The sequence below is a fragment of the Nomascus leucogenys genome, chromosome 5 (assembly GCF_006542625.1).
Source record: "Nomascus leucogenys isolate Asia chromosome 5, Asia_NLE_v1, whole genome shotgun sequence".
NCBI classification, from domain to species: Eukaryota; Metazoa; Chordata; class Mammalia; order Primates; family Hylobatidae; genus Nomascus; species Nomascus leucogenys.
The window spans coordinates 27,743,797-27,761,819 of NC_044385.1; the positions used below are offsets into that span (position 1 = coordinate 27,743,797).

General features: G+C 38.9%; 1 protein-coding gene across 1 annotated transcript in view; it reads left to right on the forward strand.

The window, feature by feature from the left end:
• Positions 1 to 5,904: 5,904 nt before the first annotated feature.
• The window catches only part of LOC115835090, a 33,025-nt gene continuing 20,906 nt past the window's right edge, over positions 5,905 to 18,023 (forward strand). The window contains exon 1 of the mRNA XM_030812492.1: positions 5,905 to 6,565. Coding sequence (XP_030668352.1) covers positions 6,422 to 6,565 — 144 coding nt within the window. The 5' untranslated portion in view covers positions 5,905 to 6,421. The remainder of the gene's footprint in view (positions 6,566 to 18,023) is intronic.

Sequence of the window (18,023 nt, forward strand, 5' to 3'; positions counted from 1 at the left end):
GTTGGGTGGCTGCCTGCCTTACCTAAATAGGTTTTGTGTAGGCTTACATTTGAATGCATTCATTATACTCATAGAAACTGGTGGCGGCTTGAATAAACTCCTCATTCTCCTTGAGAGATAGCCTGAAATCATTCACTCATCATTCGTTTCTTCCTCAGAAATGTCCTGAGCCCTATCGTATGCTTAGGATTTAGCAGTGCACAAAGAATGATACAAAGAAGGAGTGTACACAGCCCTTCAAGTATTTTACAAGTCTCGGGTTTGCTAACAGACCTGGAAACTTAAACAGCAAACCACAGCAACGATTTGTTCATTCATTCGTTGAATATATATTTATTTAGAAAGAATGCTGACCACCGACAAGGCTTTGGGCTAGGTGAAATGTAGCATAGAAAGATGAATATGATTTCTTTCTTTCCCTCTCTTTCTTTTCTTTTTCTTTCTTTCTTTTTTTCTTTCTTCTTTCTTTCTCTTTCTTTCTTTCCTTTCTTTCTTTCTTCCTTTCTTTCTTTCTTTCTTTCTTTCTCTTTCTTTTGTTTCTTTCTTTCTTTTTCCTTCCTTCCTTCCTTCTTTCTTTTCTTTCTTTCTTTTTGGGGTGGGCAGAGTTTCACTCTTGTTGCCCAGGCTGGAGTGCAATGGCACAATCTCGGCTCACTGCAACCTCTGCCTCCCAGGTTCAAGCGATTCTCCTGCCTCAGCCTCCTGAGTAGCTGGGATTACCGGCATGCACTACTGTGCCTGGCTAATTTTGTATTTTTTATTAGAGACAGGGTTTCTCCATGTTGGTCAGGCTGGTCTCAAACTCCTGAACTCAGGTGATCCACCCCCCTTGTCCTCCCAAAGTGCTGGGATTACAGGCATGAGCCACTGTGCCCAGCCCAATATGATTTGTTTCTAAACAGCATACAGTTAGATGAAGAAAGGACATTAGAATGTTGAAGACAAACTTTAATACCCAGTATATAATATATGTATAGCATATAAGTATGAATAAGATGTACTAGGTAAATGATGCAAATTATGATAAATAGTCAAATAAATGCAAATAAGTTTGCATTTGGCAAAGCCTCTGTGATCCAATCAGTGACTCTTAATCCCTAAGGTCATTAAGTCTTGCCCATCCTGCCTCCACAGTCACTTCTTCCTTCATTCTCTTTTCCTTTCTTGGTTCCACTATATTTGATCCTTGTTGTCTTGGTGCAATGAGTGACAGCCATCTTCTCAGAAGGAATGATGCTTGGAGGATGAGTGAGAATTAACCAGGTAGAAAGGGGAGGGCATTGTAGGGTGTATAAACGCATGTGCAAGGGTCTGGAGAAAGGGAGGGATCACGGTGTGTATGAGAAACTGAAAAAAAGCAGGACAGTTAGAACAAGAGGCAACATGGAATGACATGAGTAGGGGGTGTGTGGGGTGGGGACAAAGGGTTTGTTCAGTGAGGCCATGCAGAACTTGTGGGTCATAGGAGATAATTTTGTTTTTATTTGAAGAGCTCTGGAGATCATGACACATCATCACAGACTATCATAGTTTCAAACTAGAAGGAATCTTGATTTTCTCTAGTCTAAACCTTGACTTTCTATCTGTCACTGTGTCTGTATTGGGTGAACTTCTGGCCTATGCTGAAGAAAACAACTTAATTGCTAGGGAACTTGGGAATCCTGTGACTACTCATTCAACTTTTCTGTTGTTATTTCTCCTCTCTTATTTCTAAATTAACCATTTGAAAGTGAACAATTCAGTGATGTTTAGTCCATTCACAGCACTGTGCCACCACCACTGCTATCCAGTTCCAAAACATTTCCATCATTCCTAAACCCTTTACCCTTTAAGCAGGTTCTCCCCTTTTCCCCTCTCCCCAGCTCCTGGCAAAAACCAATCTGCATTCTGTCTCTATGGATTTATCCATTCCAGATCTTTTATGTAAATGGAATCATAGAGAATATGGCCTTTTGTACCTGGTTTCTTTCACTTAGTGGTTTATCTGTGTTGTAGCATGTATTAGTCCTTCATTCCTTTTTATTGCTGAATAATATTCCATACTCATTCCACTTTGGAATAACTGATAAAAATTTAATTGCCATTCTCCTGCCTCAGCCTCCCGAGTAGCTGGGACTACAGGCACCCGCCACCATGCCCAGCTAATTTTTTGTATTTTTAGTAGAGACGGAGCTTCATTGTGTTAGCCAGGATGGTCTCTATCTCCTGACCTCGTGATCTGCCCACCTCGGCCTCCCAAAGTGCTGGAATTACAGGTGTGAGCCACTGCGCCCGGCTGGCTTTGTTTTTTTTACACCTTCAGAGGAAAGCAAAGGAGTGACATTTAGGTAATCACCATATAAGAAGAAATTTATATGTCTGTTGAGTCCCTGTTGGTTATTGTAGCAAGGAATAAGGTAGTTTTTAACTTACAATGACTTATGGTTATACAGTTCCACCATGTAGGACAGTTTTTGACAGTAATTTTGTGTTCAATATGTGGTATCTTTTAAGTTCCCAAACTTACAATTAGCGTCTCATACTCATTTCCACGAAATATTCTTTGAATGTATATTCTTCCTGAAGTATTTTTAAAAATATAAAAGTAAATTGTTATGGAAAGTAAATCCCTTATGTTTACTGCTTTGGCAAGGCAGTGACTACAGCTTTCCTACCTCCAATAAATCTCTCTGTAAAGTCAGCAGTTACCAAAGGTTACTATGTGAAGTGCCTTCTGGAAGAAAGTGACAATCTACTTAAATTTTGGATACAAGGAAGAAGAACATGTTTACTTGTTTAGTTCTGGTTTTCATTTTCTCAGATTATTGACTCATGGAATTTCTTTTTTGGGGGATGTGGATTTTTCGAATCCACTCACTTTATTCTCTACTATTTCAATTATTTGATTTTGTTAGACTTTAAGAAGCTTGTGCAAATAGCCATTTTTAAAGGTTCTTCAAAGAAAACTAACATTTGGCTGTTAGAGACCTCTGTGTGGACTGAGGTGGATGGAGCATGAAGCTCTTATTGGAGCTCCATGACAATGCATGGGAGAAGGCAAGGGGAGGTGACCACATTGAACAGGTCATCCAGACTTAGCCTCTGCCAGTGTGAAGTTCTTACTCTTGTGGATGATTGATTGGCCTCTTAGAATAATTGAATCTGTTTGCCTAAATTTTCCAGTAAGTGAACTCAACCCACAATGCCTAGTTGGTTTCTATCCATGGGTCATCTATCTGCACAATGTCTTTCTGTCCAAATACTAAAGGCCAGAGAATCCCTTTGGAACTTTGAAGAGTTTGAACTCCATCAGCCACTCCCAGGTGGAGTTGCACAACCTTAGAGGCCCTGTTTGTGGCCCACTATATAGTTTCACAGTGAACATCAGACTTGTTTCAGTTTTGATCAATGGTTTTCTATAAACAGAGCCTGCTTTTGTCCAGCTCCTGCAATGGGACTCTTCAAGTATATATAATAGGTTGTTGCCTTGGAATTTTTCTGTTATTTAAAGTTTCAGTTGAAGCCTCAAAGCTGAGAGCAGTGAGTTCTAAGTATGCACACTCTCTCTTTTTTTTTTTTTTTTTGAGACGGAGTCTTGCTCTTTTTGCCCAGGCCAGAGTGCAGTGGCGCCATCTTGGCTCACTGCAAGCTCCGCCTCCTGGGTTCACGCCATTCTCCTGCTAAGTACGCACACTCTTAACATAAACTTTCAAGATTTACCATGTGATAGCAAAGCTAGTCCTGAGACCCATATCCTACTAGCTAATTCCAGAATATACAATAGAAGGTAGAAGATAGAGATTTAGTTAGAGGAGGCTGTATTTGGAGGTAATTCATAGAAGAAGAGAATGTTAATGTTGCTCCCTCCACCAAGTAAGTCAGAAAGGGCCCCAAGAGCAACAGATGGAGTCATGGGTCAGATACTATTGCGGTACAGGAGTGAAGCATGGTGAGAGATCACTCCAGATCACCTGAGGTGGGTTCTGTTAGGCTTGGAGATATTTGAGAATTGAGGAAGTTATACCTGCCTTTGCCTGGAAAATTCTGAAGACAGAAGGCTAGCTAAAGTTGTCTGTGATGATAGGAAAGGAGGGCAGACATAGGCCAATGTAACCAGTACAGATATGATACTTTAATCTCCACTATTAATATTTTCCATATCACTTTATTAGGTCTAGACCAGCGTTTCTCAACCTTAGCCCTACTGCCATTTGGGGCTGAATAATTCTTTGTTATGGGAGGTTGTTGATATGGTTTGTCTGTGTTCCCACCCAAATCTCACCTTGAATTGTAATAATCCCCATGTGTCAAGGGCAGGGCCAGATGGAGATAATTGAATCATAAGGGCAGTTTACCCTATACTGTGCTTGTGGTAGGGAATAAGTCTCATGAGATCTGATGGTTTTATAACTGGGAGTTCCCCTGCGCACACTGCCTTGCCTGCAGCCATATAAGATGTGACTTTGCTCCTCACTCACCTTCTTCCATGATTGTGAGGTCTCTCAGCCATGTGAAACGGTGAATCAATTAAGCCTCTTTCCTTTATAAATAACCCAGTCTCAGGTGTGTCTTTATTAGCAATGTGAGAACAGACTAATACAGTTATCCTGTGAATTATAGGGTATTTAGCAGCATCCATGGCCTCTACCCACTAGATACTAGTAGTAATCCCCAGTTGGAAGAACCAAAAATTTATCAAGACATTGCCAAATGTTAGGCATTGGAGGGGCAAACATCACCTTGGTTGAGAACTAGTGGTGTAGACAGTCAACAAAACAAATGAAGTCCTGATTTGTAGTGTTTGCCAATTTTTGTGGTATTAATACCTCTACCTTAGCCTGTCTCAAGCTATCAGTGTGATGCAACTAAGGGAAAAGTTGGAAAGTGAGCTGGACATATTGTATCCATTATGCCCATAGAATAGATAAAAATAACTTCACGAGCATAGATGATAGTAAAATGATAATAATTAGGACGTGTTGAGTTTTGACAAATATATTTTTGTTTTTGTTAAAATTTATTTATTCGAAAGTTTATATACTTTAATTTTTAATGATGCCTGTGTTTAACAACTGGTTTACAAAATTTCTGAGAATTTAACGGTCTGCTCTCATGTGCCAATGTGACTTGCCTGCAGCACACCACATTTATAGCCAAATTAGGAATGTAGAGAGGTAAGATTTCTTCTCCTTACAGCTTATCATATAATGTCAAACTGACCCCAATTTGTAAACTAAATGATTATACATGCCATCTATATTCCAAGCATCAGCCATTCTGCAAGGGAGGCTTTCCTTTGGCATATTTAGAAAATTGAGGGGTTGTCTTAGTTCTTTCTCATGTTCATCCATTGGACAGTTGACTCTCAGCATTCTATGTTCTTCACAGCCATTTCCAGTGTCACAGTGAGCCACTGGTTGTTTTCTGTTGTTTCACTCCTGGAAGTCTGGATCTCTTGTTTTTGGTGATGTGCCTGCATCCTGAGCAGTAGAGAGATCAGCAAAGGCCACAATTTCATTTCTAAGCCACAGATGTTAGTTTTGCTCCTCTCCCCTGGTATATGCTTTTACTTTCTATGTTAAGAAATCATGTCCTCTGAAATTTTCTCAATATTAATTTCTTCAGTCCCTTCCCAAGGGAGAAAAACCCAATTCTGTATTTGCTCTTATTTTAGATAACTTTTCCCTCTCCATCAATCCTCCCAGTGCAGTACAGATAATTCACAGAAGAATGTGTACAAACTCTAAGATAGTCATTTTAGAATAACACCAGCAATGGGTAGTATGGGTATACTTCACATCTATAGATAGATAGATAGATAGATAGATAGATAGATAGATGATAGATAGATAGCAGATGAATATATAGGAACCCATATACATGAATTATATATATTTATTTATGTATCTTGTATGTTTTACACACACAAACATATGTCCTCTTTGTATAGGCATAGAATACCAATATTCTATAAATGTAGCTACTGTTATAGTGAACAGTAGTTATTTCTGTGAATGTGGCCTGGGGTTGCGGTGGAGGAAGACTCATTTTTTTTTTTTTTTTTGGTTTAACATTTTTACAAGTTTGTATCTAGTTAGCTAAAACAAGTGCCTATCAGCCTTAATTTCTCCAGTCTTCTTTGAGACCAAACCCAGAAAGTCCTTCAGCCTCCATGATGATTGGTGTAAGTGAATGAGAGTGTTTGCTGTTGATGTGCACTTTTCTCTTTGATCCTCTTTCTCTAGCACGATTTTACTGGTTCAGTCATCACACTCTCCAATCTGCTCTCAGGATCTTCCTGCTTTATTCTTGGAGAACATTTTGGTAATTGTCCCAGAGAAGCCCTAGTGAGGATTATCATGTTAAAAGTGACATGCTAATGTCATGCTTGTGTGCATTTCCTTCAGCAAATGAGCCAGCTCCCTTGTGAAACTTTAAGAACATGGTAGTCAGAGGAGTAAGGCTCATGAAGTGGAGGGATGAGAAGACTTTCGGGACAGATCATGTGGAGGCTGTCATTCTCCTCGTGACATTGCTGTGGGAGAAGAAGGAGGCATCCCATGTTGGCATCAATGAAGAACTTCAGGTTACTAAAATTTAACTTTATCTTCTCTTGGGTTAGGTGTATAAGGGTGTGTGTACGTAAATGTTTAAAAATATAAAGTTTATTTAGAGTTTGTTTAAACACAGAAAAAATGAGTAAAGAAAATTGAGCTCCTTTGCAGCAGAAAAATACAAAGTTGTCAGTGAGAGAGACTGGTTATTCCATCTAGATTTTCCTAGCTTTAAATATAATGAAAGAAAAACAGACCAACTAATACTACGTTTATTTGAATAGGTGAGCTCAGTGATCAGATGTCAGCTCTCAAAAGTTATCATTCAGCCTAGAAACCCAATTTAATTATTTGCAATTTATTCTCCTACTATGTTTTGGAAAAAGATGACTATATCAGTTTTACTTGTAGCCTCCTTTGAAAATGTGAGTTTTCCTTCGTTGGTGATTCAAGAGTCCCTTACTGCTATTGTTAATGTCTTTTTTGAGATTTTTTAAGAAAATTTTATTTCAATAGCTTTTGGGTACAAGTAGTTTTTTGTTAGGTGGATGAATTGAGTTTTTTTTAAATATAGATAAGCAAAATGTCAAAGACATGATTAAAAATAATTAGAAATTACAAGAGTTTAAAAAATATTTTTCTCAATCTTAATTTAAACCCAACTTTGAAGACCGAGTTGACGTTTTGGAAAAAACCTAAATCCTTTGAGAGAAATAAACCTATAAAGTATTTTAATGTGAATAATATAAAGTAAAACAGAAAAAAATGGATCTCTAAAATAATATTAGTTTCTATGTTAGTTTTTCTTTAACATCAACCTCTTTTTTGACTGTTTTATTGAAAACTCTACAGACAGTAGCTTATTTTTCCACCAACCTAAGCACCTGAGACTTTTGGCTGATGGCTATAAGACCAGTAAAACTGCCTATAAAATGTAACTTTATAACATAACTTAAACCATGTTTATAGAATGTATTCCAACATTTACTTTTTTCCAAAAGCAAACAACTCAGTGTGTATTCATTATATTACAATGGGAAACAACATTCGTGTTTTTGAACAATGATAACACTTGCTCTGTAGTTATATTGTTTACAGTGTTTTGTAGTACCAACGGATAAGTCTGAAAGGAGGGAATGCTGATCTCACTTAGCGTAAAATTTTTCTGAGCCTAACATGAAGGAAATAGAGTAATATTTTATTTGAACATGTTTTATTGGCTTGATTTTCAAGTGCTATGGTAAAATCATGTTTCTGACTCCATACAGCCCAAGATAATATGGTCAGGCAGTGCAACTGGTATCATCTCATAACCATGTTCCACTTCAGGGTCTTTGCCTGTAGTAGTATTCCTTTCTATCCATTTGGTTTGCTCTTTAACCTCTTTTAATTCTTTCCTCAATATCACCTTCTCAGATACCCATGATCGTTCTGTATAAAATCATACTCTTGTCATCCAGCACCTTTCATCTCTGTTATCCTAAGTATTGTTCTCTGAAATATTATGTAATACAATTGTTTATTATGTTATGTATTTTGTCTCTCTTGTCACAGAATATTTATCGTAAAATTCATGATACAGAGGATTTTGTCTTTTAATTTTTTTTCTTTTCCTTCATTGCTGTATCCCCACTGCCCATATGGTGCTGATTACATAGTAAGAACTAACTATTGTTGTCTAAATGAATAAACGAATGAATGGATGTAGGTTACCTTCTCCACACATTTGATGTATTCAGTAGTTAATTTCCCAGAAGTTTTTAAAAAGAAATTCTAGCATCGCATAAAAATAATAGACCTATTGTACCCAACAGTGAAACTGAGGGCAATGAACATTGTGATCATTTTGAGAAAAATCCCAAAGAAATGGAGCCAGTGATAGAACAAGCAAATTTGCTGAAGATCACAGAATTCTTAACCAGAAAAAAAAAAAATGTAGTGTTACTCTGCCAAGTATGAAAGAACTAGAGTTGTAAGCATTTGACTCATCTAGCAAAAGGAAATTGATGTAGATATTTAAAAAAAATGACTTGATAGAGATGTGACTTGTTGCTTATCTATCAATATTGCTCAGCAGGGTATTTCAACTCTTGGCATTTCCATGTCAGGCACTGAAATGTGTTTTGGGCACTGATCTCCTTCCCGTGCAATGGAAACCAGGTGGAACGCACAACAGCCTCCCACAGTGAATTTGTAATTAGTCAGGGACTTGGAGGAGAAAATAGTATGTGGGCCAAGAAAAGGAGGAAAACAGAGACCGTGCTTGCCCTTCTGTTTTCTTCCTCTGCACCTCTTCTGTCCTCTACCAAGCTCTACTCCTTCTACAGCTCCTCTTCTTATTTGAGTCTAAACGTGGGGTAAAGATTCTATCTTTGTAGTTCAAAAGGGAGTGTGGTTTTTTTCCTTTACTGAAGACAGCTAGTTGTTGAGGAAGAAAAGCTGAAATAGGTATTAGGAAAAAAATATTACTAATGGTAAGAAGAAATAAACAGTGGAAAAGATGGCTAAAGCAGGCGGGAGAGGGGAGTTGACTTTTGGAGATAATCACATCCAACCTGCTGACCCTGAACCACTGGGTTACCTAAGTTGGTCTCCTCATATTAGAGTCTTAAATTAATATCTGGAATATATTCATGAAGGGGAAAAATCATTGCAAATTATCACTAGTATGTGCCAAAATGTTACACACATTGCAAAACCGTATTGCAATTCCCTCCAACAATTTCTCTACAAGAATAAAGCTGCATCATTGTAAGTGATGCTTGGTATATCCAATGAGTATTTTGTTTGCATTTGACCAATATCAGTAACCAAAGATATAATAAAACACATGTAAAAGAGAAATATGTACTAGTTTTTACTGGATGATAGGACATGAAATATGCATTTTCTTCTGAAGTATATTCATTCTTTTTTGTCAGGTTTTGGCTGTCCACATACTTACACATCTTCTACCTTCCTTCCCTCATGCATCTTTAACTCCACCATCTCCTGTAGAAAAAGACATTAATATGAAAACAGTGAGTCTAATTCAGTTCTAAGGATTTCATTCTTAGAATCTGAGATTCTAATGAATCTAACTTACCGTAAGTTTAAAATGTATTGTTGGTTTCTCTAATAATGAAAGAGCTGGGGGCTATTATACACCATGAGAGAGTACAGTACAAGTCTTCCCACTACATGTAGTTCTCCCTCTCTGTCATAAACTGCCCAATTTGTAGAAGATCTGTATGAGGCAATTTTACATATCTTACCTCTTCTACATTTATAAAGCTGGTTTTGGTTATTCTCTTTTATAACGTAGAAAATCAATTTAGAGACACTAATTTTCCCAGAGTTACACAGTTTATGCCTGACAGAGATGGAATTCAAACTGAAATCTGTCTGACTTCAAAGTCAACGTTCATTCAGAAAAGAGAGCTTCTGTGTGACATGGATCTCAGAGAAGCAAGAGTATGTTAGTCTTGGTGGGTAATGGCAAGAGAAAAAAACTTCCTGTTGTGTGTTTCTAGAACTTCAAATTTCACCCCTTTCACTGACATGGCGAACCCTGCCAAATGCCACCAGCTCACATGCCATTTCTTCCTTTTTTATGTTTTTACATTTCTATTCTTTCTTTTATTCTGCTTTGTGTAAAAATTACTTACTTGCTTTGATGGCTTTTCCCTCAAGACATGGTGTGTACATTGAGGGCAAAGATTGTTACCTTACACGTTCTCATTTAGTGCAAAGCCTAGTTCTGTGTACATAAGTAAGTGCATAATAAATATTCACAATGAAACAGGAGCTCTGCGTGAGAGGGAGGACCCAGCACTGAGGCACCTCTCAGGTCCTGTGACATCTGTATTAGAATTAAAGATAGAAGGAACCATTTTCTTGGCATTGCAGTTTAGTCTGCTCCAGCCAAACATAGAAAGCTGTCATGTGAATATTTTTGAACCTCAAAAACAATTTTGGTTTAAGTCTGGGTGGGGGAGGAGGAGAATGGTGGCTCTTATTTCTCCCACACCAGTCCACCCATCTCATATTAGAACATGTAATTCCAACAGTGCTGACTGTCATAAAATTTGTGAACAGAGTGTCCTCTGAACACTGTTTGGTACACACATTGCCTCTTTAAGAAGCTTACTTGTAACTTATAATTAAATTAAAGAACCAGCAGCTGCTGAAAAAAAAAGTATAGCCTAGAGGCCATGTTTATGAGTTTCTCAGGCAAGAGGTAGTCATGTCAGAACTACTATTGTTATGAGTCTGAATGTTTCCAATGAAATCTTTGCACGAATCATTTGCTTAGTACTAGTCATCCAGTCATGCCCCTTGATTTCAGCCCACTATTTCCTCTTGGAACTGGCAAAAACAACTCTACAAAGGAAAACATTTTATAAGAAAAATCATAGCCTTCTGCTTTTTAAACCATAGATGACCTGGACTCTATGACCAATTCACAGGGGTGCTGCCTCTGGTTCCAATGGCCGGGAAAGAAAGACTACAACAAACATCAAGCCCTGAAAGCAGAAACCCTGGATTCTCTTTTCTTTGTTTCCTTAATAAAGAATTTTAATACAGTGTAGGTAGGAGATAACTGCCCTGGTTTATACAGGACTGCCCTGGTTTTAGCATTGACAGTCTCATGTCATGGGAAACCCCTCATTCTTGTTCAAATTGGGACAGTTGGTCATCCCAGCATTAGGGGCCTTTCCATGCTGTTAACCAAGAGTCAAACATTCTGGGATCAGTTTATGATTTAGAAGGTTTTGAACCATAATACCCAAATCACACATCAGTGGTCAAGTCCCAGTAAATTATACTATAAAGAAGTCATAGAATCTCCAAACAGTGCTTAAATATCTTTTACTCCAGAGCTTCCAATCTGGTGTTCCCAGTGGTAGATGTGAACACATTGTACTACTAATCCAGGTGTGTTGAGGTATTGATCCCCCAGCCCTATTTTGGCTGGGCAGAATCTGGGGTACCTCGAGCCCTCAGTCACTTTTCCCTAGCCATGAGCTACCTTATCTATCTCTTTAGACCAGTGAGCACTACTAAATAATATCATTTTCCATATGTGCCATAATAAGAAAAAAATTTGGAAAGTAGTGCTCAGATCTAAGACACTAATTTTATAGGCAAAACCTAACTTCATTTCTATTAAATACAGGCTGTATGAAGCTGAGGCAAAACTGTGTTCAATTTATCTTGTGTTCAACTGTCTCCAAGGTGATTTAGATCACTGCCTGGGAAAGCTAATGTATTACAGCATGAGTGGTAAATGACAAAACTCAGCAAGCTAAATTTGCATTGAAGGCATGTGGCTGGCTAAACGAGGAGAAGAAAATAGACATTTATCTGAATAATATTGATAGAAATTCCCATGTTGCTTCACTTATCTATGTTTTTAGTAAACACATACCATTTAAATCTCAATTACCTTTGAGTTTGAGTTAACCTGATGTTTCATTTCTACTCTTAACTTTGACTTTGGACATATGCAAAGTTATAATTTAAAAAATCAAGATATCCAGAAAGTAAAGGCAGCTAAGTAAGAATTATAGACTTAAAATCCAAGTTTCCAAGATAAACAAGCATTTACACCTCCTCTTAATTATTCCATAAAGATTTACTCAAGTTCAAAATGGAGAAAAGACACAGAATGAAAGGCAATATGCAAATAAAAGTCTACAGGCTTGAAGGTATTAGAGTTCTAAATTCCCATTCCCCTTGCTAGTCTTCATAGGCAGTGAGTAGAGAAGGGACTGATTCTGTGTTTAAAGCTGGGCCTTTACAGATCCGAACTTTACATTGTGCCAAATTTGAAGCCTGCCCAACTTCTGGCTCTTCGATTGCTTAATACATTAGTGGACTTGTTCCAGTTCCCAGTGGTCGGAGTTCCACATCACACAGTCCCTGTCCCATCTGGTGCTAATTGGCACCCTTGTTGGTAGTTTCCAAAAGCAGAACAGGAAAAATAAAAGGGACTATCTTTCTATCCTTAGAAGTTAGAAGCTTAGTACAGGCAGTCCTCAATTTAAAATGAGCTGTGTACTAAAATATTGTATGTAAATCAGCTGTTTAGAACCCAGAACAAATTTTTCCAATGAAACAAAGTCATGTTTGATGGTTACTTCCCCAGGTCAGCCCAGTTCACAAAAGCCTGTTGGACCCATAATGTACCCAATAAATAGTTTCCATCTTAATAGCATAGAACCATCATCAGTGAACCAAGAAGTAGGAAGAGGTGGTGAAAGCATCACTACCTTTGGTAGTAGAAGGCCAGGCTGGCTCCTCACTAGTTGAGTGATTTTAGAAAATTCTCAGAACTCTTTTTAGTTCTGAGTTTCTTTAACTGAATGGAGAAGGGCAGATTATAAAAGTTGCTTTTTGTCTTCACTGGGTTATTGTTGCAAGGCTCAGATAAGATAATGCCTATGAAATATCTTAAAAAACTACTTTCACCTTCTACTGAAAGAACAAAATCACAGATCCTCCCTGTTTCCTTCCTAAACCTTGTCAGCAAGAGGATCAGGGACTACTCACAATCCAAATTCCAGGTTGTGGTTCCCATTTTGGGAAGTGGTTGGGAGGTTAGGAGGCAATGAAGTAGTAAGAACAGAGACTACTGAGGGGTGGGATTAAGGAATGGCTCCTTTAGGATGGGAAGACCTTTTATTCCATATAAACCCTCAAAGACGATTTCTTGGTACAGGCTGCTCTTTGTTATCTTTTTATTTTCTTCCTAGGACTCCAGGGATTGGCCTGTTGTTTACACTGTCAACACTTCTTACTTCTGAACAGCACATCTTCCTTCCTAGTGTTATTGAAGACTCAACATCCTTTCTGAGGTTTCATAATGAATTTGATTACCTGATTATAACAGCAGGTTATAATCTTGCCTCATCCTCAGGCTTTTCCTATTAGCCTTCTGCCAGTTCATTTTGACTTTTTATAGAAAGTCAAAAATCTCATCCCTCTATGTACGTGTGTGTATGTGTGTGTGTGTGTGTGTATATATATATATATATATATATATAAACATAGATGAAAAACAAGACCATACATACATGTTAACTGTACACTTTTGTAAGCTAAGGACAATCATGTTTTATTTACACCTGAAAGACGGAGCAGACTTGGGGAATTTAATCTCAGAATTCCTCTGGTGCTGGAGCTATGGAGAGAAGAATAGGCTTAAACCTCTGCATGAGGACTGGTGACAGAATAACGAGGTGTCACAGAGGCTGGTAAGCCTGGGGAACAAGGCATACTTCTGGAAGAAATGGGAAGGCGAGGTAGCCTGGGATGAGATGATTGCTCTTCCCTGCCCTCCTCACCTTTCTCCCCCTCCCACAAGGAAGGAACTACTGTCCACACCATTATGGCAGCATTTACTCCAACTGCAGCACTTCACTGACTTCTGACCACTTTCTGTTCTGTCTTCATCTTAGTGATCCTCCTTCTGAGCTTCCCCTTGTCTTATCCTGCAAGCTCCTCCCACCACCCTGTACCCTCTTCCATGGTAATACCGAACAATCTTGTCTTTTCCTCTTTCTCCCTCTACATTCTTTTCAACTACCAATAACCCCTCCCTCCTTTCGCCTTGCCTCATCCTCAGGCTTTTCCTATTAGCCTTCTGCCAGTTCATTTTGAGTTAACATTCATTACTCTATTACAAACATGATGATGGTTAAAACATAATTGCCAGCATCAGGGAGCTGACACATCTGTAGATGCCATCAGCATGATACAAAGCAGGGAATGGAGAAGTGGAGTCTAAGGACACAGAGAAGGGAAACACAAATCCAAAAAGTGTGGATTTTCAGATGGGGTGGGAAGAATCAAGGAGAACATCATGGAGGTGGTGGCATCTAGGCTGGGCCTCAAAGGCTATATGACAGTTCAGGGGAGACAACCTTTTAAGTAAAAGGAAGACACCTTAAGAAAATTTCTAACTTGATTATTACATGTGAAAAAAGACCAGAGACCTAGTGAGCCACTGCCAATTCCCAGGAATATGTCCATTATATTTTCACAGGATAAATTAAAGCGAATCTTTTATGTTTCCTTTGTGGGGACTTCAGACTTCATGTGGAAAGCTCTGATAATGTAGCAGAGAGGGTTGGAGTAGCAGAGACAGCTGGATCATATAAAGGACATACTCATTTTTCTTTTCTCCTTCAATATACAGACACAGGGCCCTAGGAGAAACCCACTAAAGTGGAACTCTTGAGGAAAAATAGCAAATCAAGGGTGTACTCCAGCAACCGAAGCAGCCCTGCAGTCAAGGATACTGGCTCATGCTAATAAATTCTCTGCTAACAACCCCCAGCGGCAAGGTTGCAATCATATGGTTCCATTTAATGAAAATATAAACAGAGGCCATCCCATTCTAATTTGGAAGAAGAGAATAGTTAGAATCTAGGGTTCTCAGGGCAATGACTCAGACTTCTGAGCCATTAACTCAAGAGAGAGCCTGTGTTAACATGTACACATCGGGTTGTCTGTTTTGACTTGACTGGTCAAGGAAACAGGCAGGTTAGGTTAAAAAAAGAAAACAACATGTAGGACAGTCAAGAAACAGTCAAACGAATTGTTTGACAGATGATTATTATTTCCGTTTCGGGCTGTCACTTATGTCAAGTAAATCACACCAGTTAAAACAGATGAACTTCACGTTCAGTGTCCTCTGAATGGAGTTCTACCCATCCATCTCATTCATGTAGACACTCCAGGCTTCTCATGTGGCTCTTTCTCCTCTACTTACTTCCTCTTCTATTTTCGTTCCTCATTCTGGTTCTCATTTTTGCTTGCACGCCTCCATTCTTCACTGTCCCCCCGCCAATGTTTTCTTCATCCATTCCTCAGAGAAAACAAAACGTTGTGCAAACTTTTTCTGTTCTGAATCTAATTCTAATGGTGTTTCTAATTTTTAAGGCATTATTCCAGAAATCGGTCCTGGCATTTACATTTCCAAATTAATAGAAATGTATATATAAACACATTCACATTCCAGGAAAGAGCATCTTAACCATTCTTACACAAATTCACCACTTTGTTTTTATTTGTATAGAATGGCTGAAGATAAGTTATTTGCTAACACTTTCTAGAATCAAATGGTCAGGCTTATTATTTCTCCTTAGGTCTCCCTGAGTCCTTATAGTGTCATGCAAAGATCCCTGGGCTGAAAGTCAGAAGATTTCTGTTCTTCTTCCTGTTCCACCACCAGTCAGTGCTTGGCTTGCTTTCTTCTGAGTCTCACTCTCATATTTGAACATCAGAGGGCTGGTCTACTTGATTTCTATCATTGTAACATCTTAGTATTGTGATTCTCTAAGGCTCCTTATATAATAGATAATCAACATGGGGCATTAAGACACTATTTCTGTACACATGCCTAATGTTATTTTTGGCTTTGTTATAAACCTAATATTGAACACCAAAGCCAAAGGCTGTCTTTCCTATACTTGCATTGAGAAATGACTAATTTTATAGCCCAGATTTCTCAAGATCTCTCCTTCCTGCAGATATTGTGGGGCATGCTAACATTAAAGACTCAAATGTCACTATCACATGTCCTCTTATGCTGACACAGGTCCCCTCAACCCCGGGAAGTTTTTACCCTACAGACGGGTTTTCTCTACATTCTCATATGGCCACAGATAAGTTGGATCTTATGTTGTGGGACACAGCTGTTTTTAAGCTGGGGTTGTTGCTGCTCTGCTGGGCATGGCTGGTACATTTCTGCTATTCCAGGCTTGACAGTTGACTGGTTCAGCAGTCTCTCCCTGGCTGCTGCTAATGCTGTGCTGGGTTTAAAAGCCTGCTCCAGATGCTGCCTCTATGCCATTGTCAGGTACCTTGTCTCTGTGACTGATCCATAAGGCATGGCATTTTCTCCTGACTGACCACCCTCAGGCAGTTGGCAAGGCATGGCAGACACAGTGCCAGCTCTGCCAGGCACCGTGCTGTGACTTCAGGGCACCAAAGCTGTGTGATGATGTATACCCTATGGAAAAGTGGTCAGGGGAGACTTTTTCTTTCTGTTAATTTCTGCTAGAGGGAATTCCAATGCAGAGTTGCTTATGTCACAAAGTAAAACCACTTCAGCATTTACTTAGAACTCTCTGCTTCCCATCATACTCAGACTAAGCTGAACTGGAGTTAAGGTAGGGATGAATCTCAGACTTGCTGTGTTCAGAATTATCTTCCTCATCCCATGACATAGACTTTTTTACTGAGTCAACCTAATCTTTCCTGGATCGTTCGTCTGTCAGGACCAGTCCTCTTCCAGAAACTTTCTCAGTCTTTATGCAGACAAGATTCTGGGGGCTGACACTGCTTTTTTTGCCAGATGTCCCTAGACACATCTGAATCTCTTTTAGTCTCAAGCTGGAGCCTTTATCACCATTGCACAAAAAGCTGGGTATAGTTCAAATTCCTGACTGTATGTTCTGATTCCCCTGGGCATTTACACTCTGCCGTCCCACACAGTTCCTCCTCCTGTGTGAGGGTCCTATTGCAATTCATCAGCGTGCTTTTTTTTTTTTTTTTTTTTTTGCTCTGTTCCCCAGGCTGGAGTGCAGTGGTGCCATCTCAGCTGAATGCAACCTCTGCCTCCTGGGTTCAAGAGATTCTCCTGCCTCAGCCTCCCAAGTAGCTGGGATTACAGGCACGTGCCACCAGGCCTGGCTAATTTTTTGTATTTTTGATAGAGACAGGGTTTCACTGTGTCTGCCAGGATGACCTCGATCTTCTGACCTCGTGATCCTCCCACCTCAGCCTCCCAAAGTGCTGGAATTACAGGCGTGAGCCACTGCTCCCGGCCTTCAGCGTGCTTTTTTTTTATGGTTTGCTATATTTACGTCTGTTTTCTCCTTCTGAATGGTAAGCTTCTTAAAGATAGAATTTGTTTTCTTCTTTATGTCCTCCGTCGTGTCTTGCATAGTGTTATTCACATATTAAGATTTTGATTGGGACAGAGATATACAAGAATATCACTGGTGCTTTTGAAGCAATAAATTAATTTTAAATTTAAAAAATTAGAATTCCAAAATGATAGAAAGAAAAATGTACCTCCCGGGGCCACAGTAATTCAATGACCCCAGGACAGTGGGACGTGTCCTCTGCCAGATTCCCATGTAGCCAGATCCGATAGTGTTATTCTAAGTACAGAAAGAAGTTGGCTTTTTAAAGTACTTTTTTAATTACGGAAAGAAGTTCAGCTTTGAATGCCTGGGCTGTGTTTGGTTATTTGATATATAGAATAACTCCCTAGGAAAAAAATCCTGGGGATATAAGTATGAAACAGTGAGAAGATAGTAATTATGCAGAACTTTGAAGGAACTGCAACATTTGGGTTAACTTAATGTTGTGGTTAATTGCAGGTTAGTCAGAAAATCATTATTTCAACACTTTTTGAATAATCCTTATAAAACGCCCTTAGCAAATTCCCATGTTGCAGGCATAGCTATATCTTTCTTTGTTGTCTGAGGATTT